Here is a 21,640-nt window from a genome sequence, read left to right as displayed (position 1 = left end):
TACAAACAATTTTTACTCAGGATGATGGAGGTTATAAAAAAATTCAGGTTAGGTTTTTCTTAATACAAACAATTTCTTAATATCAAAGCAGCACTAGCTTAGTCGAACACAATGTATTATTATTCTGTTTTGATTTGAAATAATTCGATATGGAAAATAAACTTTCATATTATACATAATTTGTTGACAAGAATATTGAATTTATTTGAAATGACCCAATTTTTTCAGAGTATAAAATATTATGTATGATAAAGTTAATTTTAAACTTTTATAATTGATTACTGTACTTTTTAAAAATAATAAAAAATGTATTTCACACCGTTTTTTATTTAATAAAATGCATGATTTAACAATGAAATATAAAAATATTATCGCTAACCGTTAACATTTGACCAATGTGCTACCTTTGGCATACGTGCCAAAACGTTATATAGGCACCTTTGAACACATCTTTGTGGGATATATATATATACCTATAGGTACTTTGGAGTGGTTAAAATAATAAATTACCGTACAATTATATTTACAGAAAAATAATTAAATTCAAATATGAAATACGCCTACGTATTTAAATTAGTTAATTTGATTTAAAAATAAAATAATATAATTAACCAAATATTAATAAATAAACCATAAATATCTACTGCAGATTTATAGCCATGGATCAATAATAAAAATTCAGATAACAAAATACTGAAATCTAAATGTTTAATCAATTTAAAATTATTCTAGTTAAATTTTTATTGCAAACTCAAAAATAATAGTGTCATTCTGTTAACAATTTCGTTCAATTGTATAATAATGAGTTCACCGCAAGGATTTCGTTTATTTATTTTTTTTGTAATTCTATCGTTTTCCTTGAAATCGTTGCGAAATTTTCAATCCCAGCGAACTTGCGGAAACCCCACGTGCATCTGTGTCTAATCGATACGGAAAACTTTTGTGGCGCTTTCACTATATATGTAAAGGCGGTATGTACCCCAAAAAGTGTTTTCCGAAAAAGCAACCTTCAACATCATTTTAAAATCAATAAAATTATAGTATACCCACGACCGCCGCCCGTTATCTGTAACGCGCGTTGGTGGTTTTAAGTTTATTCGAATCGAACTAGTCTGCTATATATACTTATAAAATATTATATAAGTGCATATTATGTAACGTCCTGTCTAGGAGCGTATTGAGAGTCCATTTAGAACAAAACGATAATTTTTTTTCTATTTGACCTATCTTGGTTGCAGCTATTTTTTCAATTAAATTATTTGTATTAACATTAACTACCAATACAACAATAATGTTTACTTAAATTATAAATAGACCACTAGGAAGTCAAGAAAAAGTTATTTATTACATAAGAATGATAGGAATTATAAGGAAAAAGAATAAAAAATATTTAGATATAATTTAATTCAACAAATATAGGAAAAAGCTTATTTGATACATCTTTTATAAAAAGTAGAAACCTAAAACCGAAATTTCCTGTTCAATTTTAATAATTATAATAATATTATTGCTACGCAAAATTTTTCGATGCCAGTTACTTTGTAGATTTTATAATGGCTAGAAAGAGGCTGCACATCACATATCATATTATGAAGCACGCGCGTTACTTTGTTCTCTAGACAATATATATAGAAAAATATTACTATGTTATTGACATAATTGTTAAACATAAATTATACAAGAATTTTGATACCATTAACTCTTTATGTTATATTTATTTAACCAAAACCAGGGTTAAGAATATTAGATTATATGGAAAATCGTGAAAAATTACATGTGTTTAAATTGCTGCAAGCGAAACCTTAATATCGTATATGATATAATAACTAATAACTAGCTAAGTATATTTTTTATAATGTATAAACTGCATTACTGCGCCAGCATAATATATTAATATATAGATTGATTTTAAATGAGTTTACACCATACGCGCAAAGTAATCGTACATTGTAAAATATAATATTTAAAAATATAAATAAAAATAATATTTTACGATAAGAATCAATTAATTTATGGTTATTAAAATAATATAACGGTGTTAGTTGTGTAATACTGAAGTTGTTACTCGTTTTAGTGACCACGAAAATCGCTCAGTGATTATAATAATATGGTCAGCGTTTCATAAAAAAAACGCGTTACTTTGCATATTACATAATTACAATAAAATATAAATTGTTTTGAAACCACCAAACTTATATTATTATGTTAATTTAAAAATAATATATTATATACACATATAGAGTTGTTGTTGCCCGCTGGACGCCAAAACGCGTAAAATATAGTTGGATTGACAATAGAGGAAGACACCGACGAAATCAAAAATGATCGATCTAATTTTTTTTTTCAAAAATAATTGTATTCTATTTTCTGTAAAAAAAAAAAAAAACAACAAAAATGGTAAAAATAATTATATCTTAATAATTGTGCCGGTATATTATTATCATTATTGAGTGTTAATTAAAAAAATTAAAAATGTATAATAATTTACTTATTATCATATTAGGTATATATTATACTTGTATAGTAAAGTACATTGGAAAAAAAATTAATCGCTTACGTTTAATAAAGTCGACATAATATTATGTTTAAATATTTTATTAATCGATTATAAATTAACCAATGTGCACATATTTATCATATTATCGATTTACGGTACTTAATACATATAAATTATATTTACGGTTAACAATATCATAACTAAATGTTATTAGACGTAGAACGTCGTTTATAAAAAAAAACAATAAGTATGCCTATAATGTTATGTTTGCGATGATGGTAGGTATATCATTTACATTGTAAAACATCACAGACTAATTAGGTATGTGTATAATAATAATAATAATAATAATAATAATAATAATAAATCGTAAACGCTATTGTAACACGTGTGTATAATTTTGTGACTACTGACTAGCATATAAAATATATATTATATATTATTCAACGCCATCGATGGCAATACACGCACAATTATAATAATAATTACAATAATTACAGTTATTATTATTACCGCTGTATAATATAATATTATTATGTTATTATACAATATAAACTGATAACTGACTCGCGTTACACAAATACACTGAGGTTGGTCAAACTCTTTGGCCGACGGTCATCGTATATGTATCATAATACAATTAATAATAATAATTATATTTTTTAGTACAGAAAACGAAGATTTTTTTCCAACATCAAATACACCAATGGTAAAATATCATGCAGTAGACAATCATTAAGGACGTAAAAAATGCGCATAATATACAGTGATCGAAGGCCGCGAGGGTGGTAAACGAGCGATGCTGACATTTTATTTTTCGTGATATATCTCCTGATTTTATCTCCTTTAAAAAATGACATCCCCCGACGAAATAATTTATTAATATACAATATAATATCAATATGTCTTCTACGGCCGTGCATACGAGTTAATGTGTCACATAATATAATATTTGATAAATTTAAAAAAATATAATTCTAATTTTATTTAGTCGTACACTCGTACATAATAATTTACCATGTTTCTGCTCACTGTACTGTTTCGACCACTGCAATACAACAGCGTCATAACACAATAATAATATGATAACGTGTGGTAAACGGTGCGAACGCTAATGAAAAAAAGAAATGATAATTTATAAAACAATATAACATCATAATAATACAATATAATGACTTTGGAACGAATAAATGATGTGGATGTGTATACATCCAAAAATCATAAGTCGGTACATGGATTTATGTAGAATACAATGCGATTATAGATTATTATAATAATACTATATTATACACGTCATGTTGTTGGAAACTAACATAATGTATATGAGTATGTCTATAATAATATATAATATTAACATAATATGTGTATAGATAGAACTCGTGCAGGGCGCAACTATATTTACATATTTTTTTGGGTGATAAGTTAAAAATATATTATAGAACATAATAATATAATAAAGGCTCATTCCTATCAAACGCCTAATCAGAAAAACAAAATCGATTTAAAAAAAATGTTAAACTTAGAAAAAATATCAAAACAAATTTAATTTTATCTAAAAATGATCGGCGGATCGGTGGGATTGGCTCCATGTTATACACATATAGTTGCGACTCTGTCACATATTACAATGCTATATAGTACATCGGTGGTGGTCGATCACGATCTATGATACGCAAGACGTGTATGTGACCTATATATTATATCGGACGGTGTTCTTAAATTTAATAATATGACGTGTGGATCACACGAGTGTAATTTTTTAATTTTATTTAATTTTATCACAATACGGGCTGAAGCCCAAATAAAATTTACAATATAATAATGTATGCAAAAAAATACAATTTATGCTTTCGGGAAGGTGATTCTTTGATCGAAAAACATTGTCATTATTTCAAAAATAATTATTTACTTATTTTTTTTTTTTTATGATTTTAAGTCATCACAAAACAACAAATTTGAAAAAAAACTATTATACTTTTATCATTAACTATTATTTTTTATGCTTTGACTTTTATAATGATAACGCACATTTTTAATTCATCTAATATGTATTAAAATTTAATATCAAGCGAGTGGTTTACGAGTACCTAAGTTATAAGTACCTATTTACATTTTTGATAAGCAAATTATATAGGTGTAGTAAAAAATTGTAAAAATGTCATTTTTTTTTTTTTTTTTGTAACGACTTGAAATTTTGTACATACAAATCTTGTTTTTGAAATAATACAAACGTTTTACCTACTTCAAATAATAAATCACCTAATGGTTATTCGATTTCGACGACCGTATTTTGAACGATGTTGCAGATTATTATGACGAATCGTATAAATTGTATATTAGCTAAGTGTTTTTTGAAAATATATTTTTTTTTTTACTTCGCGGTCGTGCACAATAATAATAATAATTATAATAACAATAATAAACCGTAATCTTCGAGGCATCCTATATATATATATATAAAATATTATAATCATATAACAATATTTTAAATATTATCGTTTTAATATTATTATGCGCACAATATTAGTGTGTAATATGTTATTATAATATTATTGTATAATTAATTATAATATACGTTTTTCCGGTATTATGTGGCGACTTTCGCGAGCGCCAATAGCGCCAGTGCGGCGGCCACGGTTGCGGCGCTGGGCGCGTTCGGCCCCGGCCCGGCACCGGTCTGGGCCAGGCCCTGTTGGTTGGGCTCGTCGATCACGTTGCTCATGTAACTGGTGGTGTCCGGTTTCTTGGTGGGCGGCTGAGCCGACGCGGAGACGCCACCGCCAACGACACCGCCGACACCCGCGGCCGACACCTGCCACGTCGGCGTGCTGAACGACGCGGCTTGCACGGTGTGCCCGCGGCTAGTCCTCTCGCTACCCGCGGGTGCCGTCGACGGTCCACCGGACCAGCCACCCGTGTTCTGCTCGGGTCTCCAATCGTCCTGTCGCTTCGTCGCTGTTCGTTCGCACGTGAAAAAAAAAACAAGACAACGTCAGTTATACATCATCGTGATGGTTAAGGCTGCGAATTTAACGCATTAAATAACACTAAAGAAATGCATTATAAAACGCACCAAAAACGCAAGAAGTGCACTATGCGACCAAACGCATTAAAATATCAAAAACTCATGCACTAGTATAACAATTATTATAATATACTAGTTTAAAAATATAATTAATCTTAAATTAAAGATATTGTTTATATATTACGACTAGTAGCACGAGTAAACGTCTAAAATATTGAAAAGAAAAACATTAAAAAATAACTCATAAGATGTGTGTAAAAAGTGTAATCGAGGGAAATAATTACTAAGAACGAAAAAAGTAATAGCCAAATTAGGTAGGCTAACTCTGAGAACGCGCTAAATTTTCGGTTTCTAAACGTATTTTAAAATACACATAAATAAACTATAATTCCGAATATCATTTAAATAGCATTAGTTAGCATGGATTTATATCAATAAATTATACATATTTTTATATTTTTTAATGCTGATTAGTATAGCAATATTGTGAGTTTAATTTGAATAAAACTGTTTTAAATTAATTATTTATTTTTATCTGTAGTATTAAAATATTTAAAAGTTAATATATCCGCCTCATTAAAAAAGGTACTCATGTAATAATAATAATTATCAAAAGGCCTTATCGTAGATCCAAAGTTTTATAATTTTTGAAAAACGGATGCTGCAATAATTATCGACTTGAACTCGTTTGTATATAATAATAATATGATGTGCATTAAATCAATATTATAAATTTATAAATATTATTTAATATTTATATCATTATGACGCGTATATTTACTTTTTAGTTTTGTGTATAAGTATCACTATTTATTATTCATGTATGCATCGCGTATTATAATACTTATAATCATAATATCAATATGTTACAATTACAAATATGATATTATGATAATGATGGTTTTTTCAAAGGCAATATGAAGGTCGTTATTGTTATACGTAATTGTTATAAGTAATATTAAACTAATAATTATATTTAATATTACACTAATTGCTGAAATATTATATTACAATAGAGTTGCGTATCGTATTTTAATAAACATTTTAGTACATTATCGTGTACATACGCGTATAATTTAGACCGCTATGTGTGACAAGATTCGGAACAATCACAAAAACAAATCGATCGCGCCGGAAATATTGAATGTATTATTAATAATTGTAATCATAGTAAAAAAATATATGCATAATAATAATAGTTTGTATACATTTACAATATTGATAATAAGTAAATAAGAGCGGTTTTAAAAGGTTATCGGCTATATTATATTATTAAACAGCAATAGATTCGATAAGTCAGTTATTATTATGTGTATATTATAGACTATATAATACACATCGTTACACGCTGTCGGTTGTACACTTGTACTTTGTTTGATGAAGTCACGAATGGAATTTTAAATGATGGTCGTGGCAACGACAGATTTATTATTATAAATAATAAATAACATACGAGACATTTTTTTCTGTATACCCTTTTATCAGTACACGCCCGAACATCAATAATGATTAGTTATACAATTTCATTAGGTACCTACGTACGCGTAGACGCGTAGTTAATATTATTGCAAGTCAGGCGGGATTTCGAATGTTACTCGTATCTATGGTTTTCGAATCGGGACAAAACTACTGGCGTTATAATAATATACAGAGTGATTACTTCTCTACATCTTCGATAATTTAATTATTCAAAATCTTATTTTTGGAATTATTAATTAAATAATAATATACTTAAACGCCATATTTTCAACTGAGATTTTTTGTACTATACCTATTTAATTATCTAGTAAATAATTGACGTATAATTTTGATGAAGATAATAGGTCCACGATAAAGAGATTGCAAGTTATGTTAATTTAAAATCTTTTGTAATTAATATTAATATATCGATATTAATAATTTATAAAAATGGTCCATATATAATAAATAGTAAATTCAACATTATATTTATGAAAAACATTTTTTTAAGTATCTTATATTATTCTTAGTAAAAATATTTTAATTATTGAAAAATATTACTTGTTTAAATTTCGAATTAAGTACGTAGATCAACATTTTCAAAAAAAATATCCACTAAATAACTTAGGTAAAAAATTGGATTTCACATTTGAAAAATATAAGTTTGTATCACTACAAGAGATTCTTTAATACATATTACAAAACATCCCAAAAATTAGAAAATATGAATTTTAAGTGTATTCAAAAATTCCTAAAGCCACAATTTATAATTATACATAAAAATTGGAGCGAGTCGCGAGTATGATTAGCGAATCATCCTGTATAATATTTTAATCCGGCTGTTGCGCAATAGTATACGACTGGATTACAGGAGGTGTATACATTATACTATTAATTATTATAAAACATGCCGTAGAAATTTCGATGAAATATGAAAACGTTTGTTATAGCGGCCGTAGAGTTTTAATTTTTTTCGATCACGTAATAATATCACAATAATATAATTCTAATAATAATAATATGTAAACAGTGAACACTATATTATTATGTTATATATACGCTAATACATTATTTTATAATACACATTGGACGAGTTTAAGTTTTCTATTTCATTATGACGTGTAATATTATTTAGGGCAGACGAAATCGAATAATTGACAAACAAAAACAGGATTTTCTTTAAGCTGTCAAACCATATCGACTGTCGGTCTCGGTCCTAAAGGTCAAAATTGTAAACATAATATGTACGCAGTATCGAATTCGATCATTAAATGTATAGATATAACGTTCTATTATAATATAATATAATAGTGCGTTTCGAGGTTTCGACGGAATCACGCGTTATGTTGTTCATCGCAGCCGTAACCTACTGTGACAAAATTGGCAGAGATCGTATGAGAATATTGTTGTAATTATTATTATGGTACATATAATTACGATATGTAATAGGAATTATAAAAATATTTCATTTTTTATTAATTTACACAAAACAATTATACGTTTATAAAATAGTAAAACATGTTTATCTTCATATTTCCGACACATTGAACTTTATATATTTGTATATGTTTTTACAATATATACGTAGCTTATCAGTAAATTGTTTAGCAATGAATAGAAAACATTTGTTTGTACTTTGTAATAGATAGTCTTCTTTCTTTTCAGAACCGTCTACATACCAAAAATCAAACTCCAATAGAGAGACTTAAGAAATGTATTAATTTAGTATTTCTCATTACAAATATTATAGCTGTTTACCATTACCTAAATAACGCCTATTCCCAAACTTAAAAAAAAAAATCAAGTTTTCAAAAAAAAATAATTCAATACTTCACGGTCACACATGTTTATGTGTTACAATACAAAACGACGCTTGCACGTGTGTTTAATGTTAACTGTAGAAATACAGGCACAGAGTATTAAGTATATTTTAATAAACTACATATCGAGTAAACCAGAAGTTCTCAAACTTTTTTTACAATTAGTGTGTATTACGGATCAGTCATGTCACTCGTGTACCAATAATGACTAAAAATAGAATTATTTAAAATTGCAATACTAATAATAATTTAAAAATTAATAATAAAATAATAAAAATAATATTAAATCCTACAAATATTGGCAATTAGTTAGTAGTTATATATTTTATATATTAATATTAAGGGATTCTGATCTCTGTTCGCTTTACTCGCAAACCCCACTTTAAGCTTTTTTTTCAAGTTGAGTGCTTATGATAATAATAAATACTCTGAATGAAAAATACAAATTAATAACAATAATAACTATTATTTTCTTATAGATTATTGGTTTAAATTGGTAATAATTTAACGAAAACACAACTTTTTTCTATAATAGAGATTCTGTAATACCACCACATGACCTTCCACGTATTGTACCACAGTTTGAGAGCCACTGGTGTAAACCAATAAAAGCAAGCCCATAACGAATAATATTACGAAAGGTATGGAATAAAATTATAATATTAAATTTTTGTAGTTTTGTCCCAATTCAAAAACCACAACAATTCGAAATTTTGCCTGATTCGTAATACTATAAAACGTTATGTGCATTTTTAATACGTATTCTAGTTTTGTAATTTATCATTATTGTTGTTTAGTCATATTTTGATAATTGAATATACAAAAAAATGTCTATCCCATAAACGACGTCAATTTAATCGCTTAAAAAATAATAATTGGGTTCGTATCATGACGATTGTCATAAAAACTCCAACACGCACTATATTGTAATTAATATTATATTATTTATTATAATAGTTGAGTTGATTATATCTTACAAGGCCACTGGCTGGGACTCGGCGATCCTTTACCCTTATCGTCTTGCCACCGGTTGGTGGTCATCGCGTTATAATATTCATATCCAGGACATTCGTCTTGATTCGGCCTGTGAACAATAAGATATAATATAATGGTATTATTATAATCTTAACTAATTCATAGCTGCAGTCACTGTATACAGATTATACATTGATTCGCTCAGCGTGCTTACTTCTATTTCTCCTTAATAATGGATTTATTCAAATACTGATGCTTAGAGCTTTGGATACATAATAAGGACCATATTTTAAATTATTTAGATTATTTAACCATTTACAGTGTCCTATAGTAAAGAAAACTTTTAATTTTTCAAATGAAATTCGCCCTTTTTTCTTGTGAAATATTAATTGGGTGACTATTATTTGATCATTTTTATTTAGGTATATAATTCGAAATTCAAACGAGTAATATTGGTTTTTTTGTTTTTACCTTTGTGTGTTATGGATAATAGGTCCGCATAATAATGGGATAAACATTGAGAATACGATGATTTGAGCATTTTATTAATCAATATTATTAATTTATTAGTATCTTATAATTTTCAAAAATAGTCCAACCAGTCCAAGTATAATAAATACTAGATCTATTAATACATCTATTTTATATATTTTTTAAACATAATTATAAAAACTATTCTTAGTATTTGCATTTTTAATATACATAAATGTATTTTAAAAAAATTAGCTTATTGACAATAATTTAGAGTAGAAGAGATCGGTAATCATTAAAAAAAAAAATAAGTTAGTATTGCCACGAACAATCCGTTAAACGGTCTACAAATATCTGAATAATTGAGTACTCGATACTCAGACTAGATATAATACTATATTTTAAAATTTTAAAAAACATTGTATGACTTAATTCATCATTAAAAGAAAAAAATTACCGATATCACCCGTTGACTATCGGATTATTATGATATCTGCTTTATAACCAGGACAGGACGTACCTACCATCTATTATTATTATTGTTGAACCGGAATAAAAAAAATTATCATAGTATTCTACGTGTAGGTTTTAGGTACTTACACGTAGTCTATGCACTGGTTGCGAAAAAATCCAAATGCTTTATCCAACAATTGTTGTGTAAAGGAATCGTCGTCTTGGTTGCAAGTCCTTCGTGTTTGGTCCAGCACACATTCCCGGAATCTGTGGTGAGTGCTGAAATAAAACAAATTATGGTTTCAAGATATTTTATTATTATTATTATTATTACGTGAATATACACGCCAACTATGGAAGAAAAAGTGAAAAATCGCGAATTGTCTATACGATCCGTGTCCTTGAGTCTCGAATTATGACGACCAGACAACTATATAATATTATAATAACATTTTGAATGACATATTCTATATTATATTTTTGGGTTAGTATAATTAAATCATCTACTCAACTGTCGTTAATAGTCGATACGAAGCGCATCTAAAAGCGCTTGTAGGTAATTTATTTATATGCATCGACCATAGTATTTCAACATACTGACAACAGTATGCATAATAAAACAATATGATAATTATTATTATATGGCATCGGAAGGAAAAAAACGAGATTATGATGACGTGAAAATAATAATAACAAAATAATGATAAAAAAAAAAAGTGAAAGGAAAATGAAAATATAAATGAAAAAATGTTTTATACTAAAAATATCGATAAATTAAATACAATATAAAATACTAAAAATTATTATAGTAGCACTATAAATATTTACGCAGATATCGTTTATGGTATCGATTAATAGTAACTATATAAAAACAAATTAGAAACTTTCCACATAATATCATCGATAATATTAATACAATAATTCGTAATATTATAGGCTTGGCCTGAATGGAGTTGTTACATTGTGCGTTTAAATACGTCCTATAATAATATGAAACATTGGCAAAAATTGATATTCTATTACATTTAATGTTTTCTATAATGTGTATCTAATGCGTACGTCTAGTACATCACACAGAAATAAAATAAATAATAAATCGATTTAGATAAATTTTTAAAAAAAAGTTAACGACAATTATTCCTATTAGAGACAACGATAAGCAAAAAAATGCATTGATTAAAATAAAAAAAAAATAAAATGCATAAAAATATGCATTGATAGTTGATACTCTATATTTTGTATTGGAAATAATAATTATAAACATTTTATCAGAGCTGTATTTTATGAATGCATAAATAATGAATATGAACGATTTATATTATTAACGAGTATTATACACTAAAGTGATTTTATAAGACGTGTAATAAATTATATTGGTTTGTACAGTTTTCAGGGGCAAACCATAGGCAATAGTGATACATACATACAAGAGTGGTCATGCTTATCAATATTATTGTTATCATTAAAGTATTACCTAATAATAAATTTGGCTATTACTAGTTAGTATTTACGATTTATATACTAACACACAAAACAACTTCTACAATCCAAAACCTGGAACTCACTTTCACGCCTACATAATATTTTTTAGCTTATTACTTTGTTTCTTCGGAGAAAAAACCTAAGGTTTCACAATATTATATTTTGTTTTATAAATTTGAAATGTATATTTTCTTTAGGACAACAGAATGGAAACTAAAATTTGGCTGATCATATCATTATGCTCTGTATACATTTGAATAAAATATATTTCACCTAATATATTTAAGAGAATTTTTCGTCTTTACTGCAAAAATACACGGTGAAAGTTACTAGTTATCGTTTTATTATATTACAGTGTAGGTTGTTGATGTTATTAGAGGTATATTTGCATGAGAACAAGAATACCGAATAAACAGCAGTGACATTCAAACATAATTTGTATACGACCACATTTTATATTTTATGTCAACGAAATTGAAAACAAGATTTAGAAAGTCGTAGAGTATAATAAGCATATATGCATTTGTTTTAATTATAATCCCCAGACTAATATTGATATCATGATGACAACATTACCTTAGTCCTCAACGCGTTATTATATTGGGTAGTAATATGCAAAACATCACAAGACGGTCGTATAGCCATAATGGCCATAACCAACACTGGCAACACACACGATGCCGAACTCCGATAAGAAATATAATAAAATGTCAAGTGTATTATCAAACTTGCTTACTTGCATGGTACGTAATGCGTGATAGCCAACGTGTCTGTTTTCTACACATTAGGTACATGATATATCCTGAATGTCGCGCAATAGAGATAGGGTTCTAGAAGGGCATGTCACATAAGGGGCAGCTATATACAGTTGTACACATTTTTACATTTTTGAAGGTTTTAATGTTATTATAATACCTATTAAAATTACCAGAAAACAGGATTCCTAAAAAATATTTTAACGACACCAATGGCTATTAAATTAATTAATTATTAATGCAGTAGTATGTTTAACTTAATATTTTTGGCATGGTCAACAATAAACAGATGATGGAAACATAACATTTTCCTCCGTGTGGTCTATTTGTTAACACAGAAAATGTCGTCAATGTATGTAAATATAATACACTAGTCATGTATACAGGTAAAAATCGGGTAGAGGGTCATAAGTAAAAAAATTTAAATTTTTTTCATTAAATGTAAATAAACAAAATATTGTTAATTTTTCGTAATAACTGAATTATAATTAAACAACTATTGACAACGGTTTTAATAAAAAAACATGAATGTCAATATGAATACTGGATAATGTTTATAATATTAAGCATTATTTTTGAAAATATTTTTTTTAGGTTCAACCCCCCTAACCACTCCTTTCTTTTGTATAAGTGCTTGTGATACACAGTGTTGTGTCACATACATGCAATAATAATATATGCATATTACACATTCATATATTAACTATATGGTTTTAACATACTGCATGTATTGGCATAGCTAGGAATATCAATTAAAGGGACATTTTGTAAATTTTCCAATGGTTATGATACATAATCAATGAAATATAAATGTATATTATCTACTATATGAATAATGTTAAAAGTAATTTTTCATACAATATCTAATACATTTTTACCACAAAAACAAAAGTGAAATATTGAATAGTTCGTTGTCGCCGTTCACGGAAATATAATTATGTTATTACGATTATTTAAACGGTTACATAACAACTATATTATTATATTAGTTGAAATACGAAATAATTGTTTTCGAACGTCGCATCTTACCAACAAATGCTGGGCCCACTGGTCTCGTTCGAAATGAATCCGGCCAAAGATCGATAGTGTTTCCCACAACGCGAATCGTCGAACAGCGTCGTACGTAAACACGACGCATGCTTCAAATATTCTGAAAAACGAATACATGCCATTATATAAAAACACAAATATATTCGACAGAAAATAATATAATACATAAGTAATATAATTTTAAATTTGTCTATGAGAAGAATAAGTAGGTATTAGACCTCACTAATTCTACAAGTCTATTCATGCTCCGCTCAGTAGTCAAATTTATAATTTATTATAATAAGTATCTCTCTATTAAATAAGAATGTTTTGCATTTTATCTCCTTATAACATAATGTACATGGAAACCGAAAAATAAACAATAATATAATAATTATAATTAATTAAATAATATTTAAACCTCTCTAACATCAAAAAATGTTGGTACATTTTATAAGTAGCACATTTTATTTTAAAAATTTCAAATTCTAGAAAGGGGAAACGACGACTGATCGAAGCTCTGACCGAGATACAGAGTATCCTAATAATTTAATATTACCTAAATAAATATGTATTTTTTAATTGATGCAAAAAAAAAAATTTTTATAATAAACTAAATATAAAAACATAAAATAAGATCCTTTTTTTTAAAATTAATATTATGATATCGTTTACTTTTTAGTTATTATTACGAATTATGATTTATATTGTATTGCGTGATGCATACGCCGATATATAGTATGACGTTATTATATTATTATGTATTACGGATCAACAACCTGTCTGGTATTGGGGCGACGTGCACATTTGATGGACCAGTTCGATAGAGTTTTCAACGGCTTTGTTAAATACTTTTCGTTTGCTCTCCTCGAAACAGTGTTCGGTGTAACGCTTTGTACAATCGACGAACAGCGTCCAAGTGCTATAAAATACGACGCGTATAAACACATTATTATATTATTATAACAGTTAGCCAAATATGATGTTATTATAATATTATGTCGTGCATAAAACGAAATGTTTACTGCGGCAGATCAAACAATAATGTACCGGCATATGTTATCGATGTCTTTTAGATTTCCCGGATAGATGAAATGCGGATCTTTCACCAGTGGATCGGCTAGAGCGATACACCGGTTGTATTCATCTTTGCCGCAGTTTTGTGCGTATATCATGTGAGCTGCTTCGGCTGTAAACGATAAAAATATAAGTGTTATTAACATAATGAAATCGTCAGGTGAGATGGTAATAATATTATGACTGACGATCTATACACGATTGGTTAGCAAATCAAAGTTAAAGAAAAAATGTACGACTAACGCGTAAAAGTGAATTAGAATCATAAAAATAAAGAAAAATATGTCTAAAATATAATTAAAAATCAGAAAACAAAATTACATCAATGTTTTACAACGATACTCAATCATAAATGCAAACAATCACTAAATAATTTTAAAAATAAGTCTGAAAAATTGAACATCGATAAGCGAAATCAAAAGTTTTCGTAAGATTTTAAATACCGGATACGACGCATATCCTACGCATTTATGTATTTATACATTTACTAACATAGTTTCGGAAATTATAGCCTTGAAAACTATATTATAATTATTAATTTTGATCAGTATATTTATTGATTTGATACGAATATATACTATGTTATACGAATGTGCGTCATGCGAAATATATTTACCTATATTTTCAGTTAATGCTATATTGATTTTATGTATAAATGTTTGGATTTTCTTTTTGAATTCGTTTTGTCTTTGGTAAACACAATATTGGATAACGGGGTACTCGGGGTACTCTAAAAGTTTCATATACTCTAACTTCTATTGATTGGAAATTTGACACAGTTGATACTCTAAGAGAGGGGTTAAATATAGCGTGTAGTCGGCATAGTTTTTAAAACCGAAAATGTAATGTAATTTACGATAATTTTTTTCTTTATATGATACATAATATTTCTGATTAATTTTTCGTATCACAAAATAATTTATCTAACACAAATATATTCACCTATACAATTTAATAAGTGTATCTGTACCTTATTTTATTAACCAAATTTGATTCAAGCAAAAATTGTACAGAATCACTTTAAATGTTCAAAGTCGAATTAAAATATACAATTTTGCCTATCTATATAGCTAAAAAAAAAAACTAAAAATATTTTCCAAACTCCAAAAACAATAACGATTTTTAAAACTGTATTAAGATATATTGTACGAAAAATTTAATTTTAATCACAACGAACATAGTTAATTGACCGTACATATTTTTAATTTTGTGTTTAAAAATCGTGTGCTTTTCTTTAGCTAATATTATTATAAATAATTAATAGGTATTAAAATATTTTAACGTTTGCATACAGTAATACGAACACCTTTTAATAGTTGATTAAATTGTAGTTTTTCAACGTGACCGTGACAAGCAGACGAAAATATAGTTACTGTATAGAGTACCATAATATGAGTTCTATTGTTTTATATTCAATGCGAACACACATACAATTGGTATAAGTACGTGCCGGCTGTGCCGAATTCTAAGCTCTTACATAATACTATACCTATGTGTACGTTAAAATATGATACTGACACGTGTTTTTCAGAGTAAGCACTCCTTATAATATCTAGGGTTTATCAACCCTTATTAAAAAACCTGTTCCGTTCATTCTTTTGGGACAATTGTTCGGGAAGTGTGAAACTTTCAATTCATCACCTCGACGTGTGTATGTAATATTTATATAGATGACAGTTATACATTATTTTGATTTATTATTGTTAGAATACGAGAGCTCTTGTGGTTTGAACACGCGACTACCGAAGAACACGTATACCTAGTTAAATGATACTATACGTCTGCAAACGATATTATGTTAAGTTATTTTAAACAAATTTCAAACTCGAATATTATAATCGTTTGGATATATATATATTATATTCACACCATATAATATAATTATTAAGATGTGTCGATGTATACGCGTATATTATAATCGTTTATAAGGTTTATTAAAACGAAACGATTTGATTTAAGTATTGAATACGCACGTGTAATAATGGAAATATTATTATGCATGTACAATAATAAAATGAAAAATTTAATTAAAAAATATTTGATTGCGAATATATTGTGATGATTCCGTTTTTTATTTGTTTTTAAATCGTATTATTTTAAAAATAAAGTCATATTATAATCATTTCAAGATTACAGTACATAAAAAAACGAATTAAAACTTAAAACGGCGAAATACAATATACCTAATGCTTTTTGAAAATAGGGTTTTTGTTCATTTGAATGAAAACTTTGTTTTTAGTTATTCGTTGCTGTACGATTAATAGGCTGGCACGCGCATTATATTAATACCACGATGAGATATTTAATCTTTTCGCTCTCATGGAATTTCTAAATCGCCAAAAACACGTCATTGTTTTAAAAATATTTGACGACATAAAAATATAGGACGCACGCGGCAATAACGACGACATTACGTTAATAATTAAAAATACTATTAAGGGAGTTCTATAGTTTTATAATTATACACGTATTACTATTACGTTATTTTCTACACAATCGCGGTCTTAGCGAAAAATAATGTAACAAACAACGTTTACGTTGTTGTTCAGTTGTATGAAATAAAATGTATTGGTTGGTTAAAAATAAGGCAAAATGTACAATTTATACAGCATCGTTGTTTGTATCAAGTGGCATTGTTTACGCCATTCTATGTATTTAAATACAATTATTATTGTTATTTTTCTAAGTAGATTTTATTTTATAAGTTATTATTATATTATTAAATACAGAGTGATTTTTTACATGAGTATTCTGCAGTTATAGCCGTTGCAATATATAAATTTCATTTTATCGAAAATAATTAACGATTTTAATTAAAAATTATAAATCAGATGATTTTTTTTTGAATTTTTATGTGTTTTTATCAAAATCTGAATGAGTAGTTTTTGAGTCATTAAAATATGAATAATGTATATAGGTATCTACAAAGAATATAATTATAGTCATTATTAAAAATAATTTTTAAAAACTACAAAAGTTATTAAGTATGATGATTATTTTAGGAACTAAAAACATTAGAATTTGAATACATTTGTTATTAAAAAGTTAAAATTACGGTGATCAGGGTTATGAATCTTATCAGATGTGTATATTTTTGTGTAGTTTTGACATTATATCACTATCACTCTTATGTATAACTATATTTTGATATATCGCTTATAATCTTTACTTTCACCATTCCTAACATTAAATTTCTGTATAATATTTAAACGTTGAATAGGTTTATCGTTTCGAATAAATAACATATTAAATATTGATTAGTAAACAATAGATAAGTATATAAGTATTATATGAAATTGAATACATTAATAAACGAATTGTGAAAAAAAATTCCTTAGAAAATAATAGTACCTTTTAAGTTTACTGTATGGAAAAGGATTTTTTTTTAGTTGTTAAGTCAAACAATGCAAAGTTTAGATTAGAACGCGATCAAAATCGTTTCCTCTCTTATGCCGAATATTTATTAAGAATTGACCACCTACTTCACAATTACCACTCATTCGATCTCACTTAGATATTCCTCTTCTTTTTTTCTCGCCATTCTGACGCCGATACCAAATTGATTTTGTCCAAAGTTTTTATTTTGTAAACTATAATTTATAATGTTCTATAAAATTGCTGTTGGCGTTAATAAATGAATAAATAATAACTATTGAGTATTTGAGTGTCAAATGATTGATTAACATAACGTATTCGAATGAAAAGCAGTGTTTCGAAATTATCTAGAAATGTAACTCGATCAAAAAATGTGTGTTTAAATATAATTGAATAGCTGATAAAGTTTTAAAATACTTATAAATTATTTAAAATCATTATTTTTTTTTTCTTGACACAGTATCAATTACTAAAGTTAAATTAATTATAATAACTTTAATAGATTTTACCGCATTAAAACAATCAACGACTATTATAAGTTACATACAGCAAAATAAGTACCAATAATAAATTTAATTTGTTTTATGTTTATAAATCATAAATTGCTATTATTTATCATTTAAATAAGCACTTTAATTTATTGAAACATAATTTATTATGTTCACTATTTATTTAACAACTATATGTATTATTCTTTTTACAATAAATTTGCACAATTAAATTATTAAATATTTGTATTCTGAAACTTTTATTCTAAAGAACTAAACATTTTTTTCTTTACTTTGAGAATACTTTGAGAAGTTTTTATAACATTATTTTTAGTGAGCAAATAATGAAATGATAAAATATTTTTTAACGTTTTTAAATGTCTAGTACCTACCTACCTATCTACCTATAGTGAATAATAGTAATAATATTTAATTCATATTTCAAGATGTATGTAAATACACGGTCGTACCCTATACAACCTTTTGGCAGATCAATAACTTATCGAAAAGTTAAAAAATAACAAAAATACTAGTAAAGTTATTTATGCCAGAGAATTAAAAAAATAATCCACTAACATAAAAATAATTTATAGCTAATTTCCTAATATATTCGCAAATAGAAGTTTCGTCATACTACCATAAACTATTTCATATTGATATTGTGTTGAATTATAATTGAAATTTCGATCTTAATATTCATATATTATTTTGTTATAAGGATTGTAGTTTCAATTGTCATTTTTTGGCCATAAACAATTTACACGTATAAAAAAAAAGATTAATCAAATAAAAGTTTTATTAGATTAGGTTATATTGTGACGGTTAGAATGGTTATAAAGGTCAAAAACTCGTGGTGACTCATTAGCTTATGCAAAATCGATAAATAATATTGCTTTAAAACTTGTTTAAAGAAAAAAACGACTTAAATAAATAAAATGTGAAAATATTAGTAATAATTTACTAGAAAATAATTATTCATCGTTGTCTTATGTTGATATAATATTCTGTTTGTATTTCACTTAACGGTTATAAATGTTTTTTTATCATTTTTATAAATAAACTAGTTTATTTTTTACATGGCTTTAGACTTCAGTCAATATTTAGTTATCCGTTTTGCATTCAATTGAGTATTACACAATTAAAATACACATAATACACTTATTGTTTTCGATATTATTTTAATGTTATTTTAGTAGAAAAATACATATTAACTTCTGTGAGTAAGTAAAATCTAGACAAAATTACTTTTTTTTTTTATTAAACAACGCGCGTCATCGGTGTTAAAGCCATCAAGAAAGCAATTCGGTGGAAATAAAATAAAAAAAAAGTAATGTGTTTACGTGGTGTGCTGGATAATAATGTGGGGTATAAAGGGGTGCTACCCTGTAACAGCGAAACCCACGATTTTCATTTATGCTGCACGCAATGGTCAATTTGACCTATTTAATGGACCTTTTGACTCAACAGTATGTTTTATTAGTAGAGAAATATACAAACATAAAAACGCGTTTGCCGTTACGGATACATAGGTTTACAGACATTTTCGCAAAGGCCACATACTTGTTATTAAGGACAGCGAGGCCATCAAGATTATGGTGTAGGATCGCTTCATAATGGCGGGCTTGACGAAAAGTGACCTGAAAAATAACAAATGCAAATAGCAAATTAGGTAAAATAAATTACGTATACTTAAAATGTTGGTGAAATAAAATTAAAAAAAAAAAAGCAATCAGAACGACGTCCTTGGACTTTAAGGATTTATGTGTATGAAAATATAGTACAATACCTATAGGATAAGGTCTTGCAGGCGATTTTTCGCCTCAATCGATCATTCGTTGAAATTTCATATTTACGTGTATATTATAATAATCATAAAGAGGTGAATATTATGCATTGATTGGAATTATAAGCACAATTTGTAAGCGAATAATAGTAATAGCACATCGATAAAATATGTACAGTGAATTAGTTCAAATTCTAAGGATAGACAACTATAGTTAAAATATTAATTTGTTTTCAACTATATCTATTCTATTTAAATTTAGAGTTGAATTATCTTAACTATTTACAGTTAATTTAAAAACAAACCATCAAGATGAAACTTAAAAAATTTTAAATTTCTGGTTTTAATGTTTTATACATTAATAATTACTTGGGCCAGAATTTAAATGCCCTTTAAACCATAAAAATATGCTCTAAAATAGCTAAAAATGCCCTTAAAAATGCCCTCTATTTTTTTTTTTATACAATTTGGTAATTTATGAATAAGGTATAATAATAATTATTTTATAAGAAAAAAAATAACTGAAATCTGAAAAACTGACTTGATGTGCCGATGATATTGACACGCATATCTTTTGGGGCAATATTATTCATTATAAACATACATTTACTCAATAAACCTATGAAAAAAAAATAACTTAAATATCAAGAAATCAATTTATCTTTAGATAATATTTTGAGTAGGCTGAATTTGTAAAGAATATCGAACAAAATATATACATTAAAATCAACAACTTTTTAAACTAAGTTAAGTTAGTATTTTTTTCATATTGACTTTAAACTTAATGAAATAAATGTGTTATTTTTTTAACTATTAACTTCTAACTTACTTAACGATCGTGTGTTCGTCTAATTCGAGTTGATTATTTTCATTAATTTTTCCACTTTTGGTTCATTTTGAGGTTATGGGGCAAGAAGTTAAAATAGTGAGCTGTAGTTAATGTAGTTGTTTT

At 26.9% G+C, this 21,640-nt stretch overlaps 1 protein-coding gene across 2 annotated transcripts in view; it reads right to left on the bottom strand.

Annotated features, from left to right (window-relative positions):
• Positions 1-2,579: 2,579 nt before the first annotated feature.
• LOC132921960 (uncharacterized) overlaps positions 2,580-21,640 on the bottom strand; it is a 33,039-nt gene continuing 13,978 nt past the window's right edge. For both annotated transcript variants that reach the window (XM_060985233.1, XM_060985232.1), the window contains exons 2-8: positions 20,466-20,542; positions 15,016-15,154; positions 14,745-14,887; positions 13,966-14,086; positions 10,847-10,978; positions 9,778-9,884; positions 2,580-5,452 (exon numbers count right to left, since the gene is read on the bottom strand). In XM_060985233.1, coding sequence (XP_060841216.1) covers positions 5,085-5,452; positions 9,778-9,884; positions 10,847-10,978; positions 13,966-14,086; positions 14,745-14,887; positions 15,016-15,154; positions 20,466-20,517 — 1,062 coding nt within the window. In that variant the 5' untranslated portion in view covers positions 20,518-20,542 and the 3' untranslated portion in view covers positions 2,580-5,084. The remainder of the gene's footprint in view (positions 5,453-9,777; positions 9,885-10,846; positions 10,979-13,965; positions 14,087-14,744; positions 14,888-15,015; positions 15,155-20,465; positions 20,543-21,640) is intronic.

Source organism: Rhopalosiphum padi, chromosome 2 (assembly GCF_020882245.1).
Source record: "Rhopalosiphum padi isolate XX-2018 chromosome 2, ASM2088224v1, whole genome shotgun sequence".
NCBI classification, from domain to species: Eukaryota; Metazoa; Arthropoda; class Insecta; order Hemiptera; family Aphididae; genus Rhopalosiphum; species Rhopalosiphum padi.
This window is presented reverse-complemented; position numbering and strand designations above follow the sequence as displayed.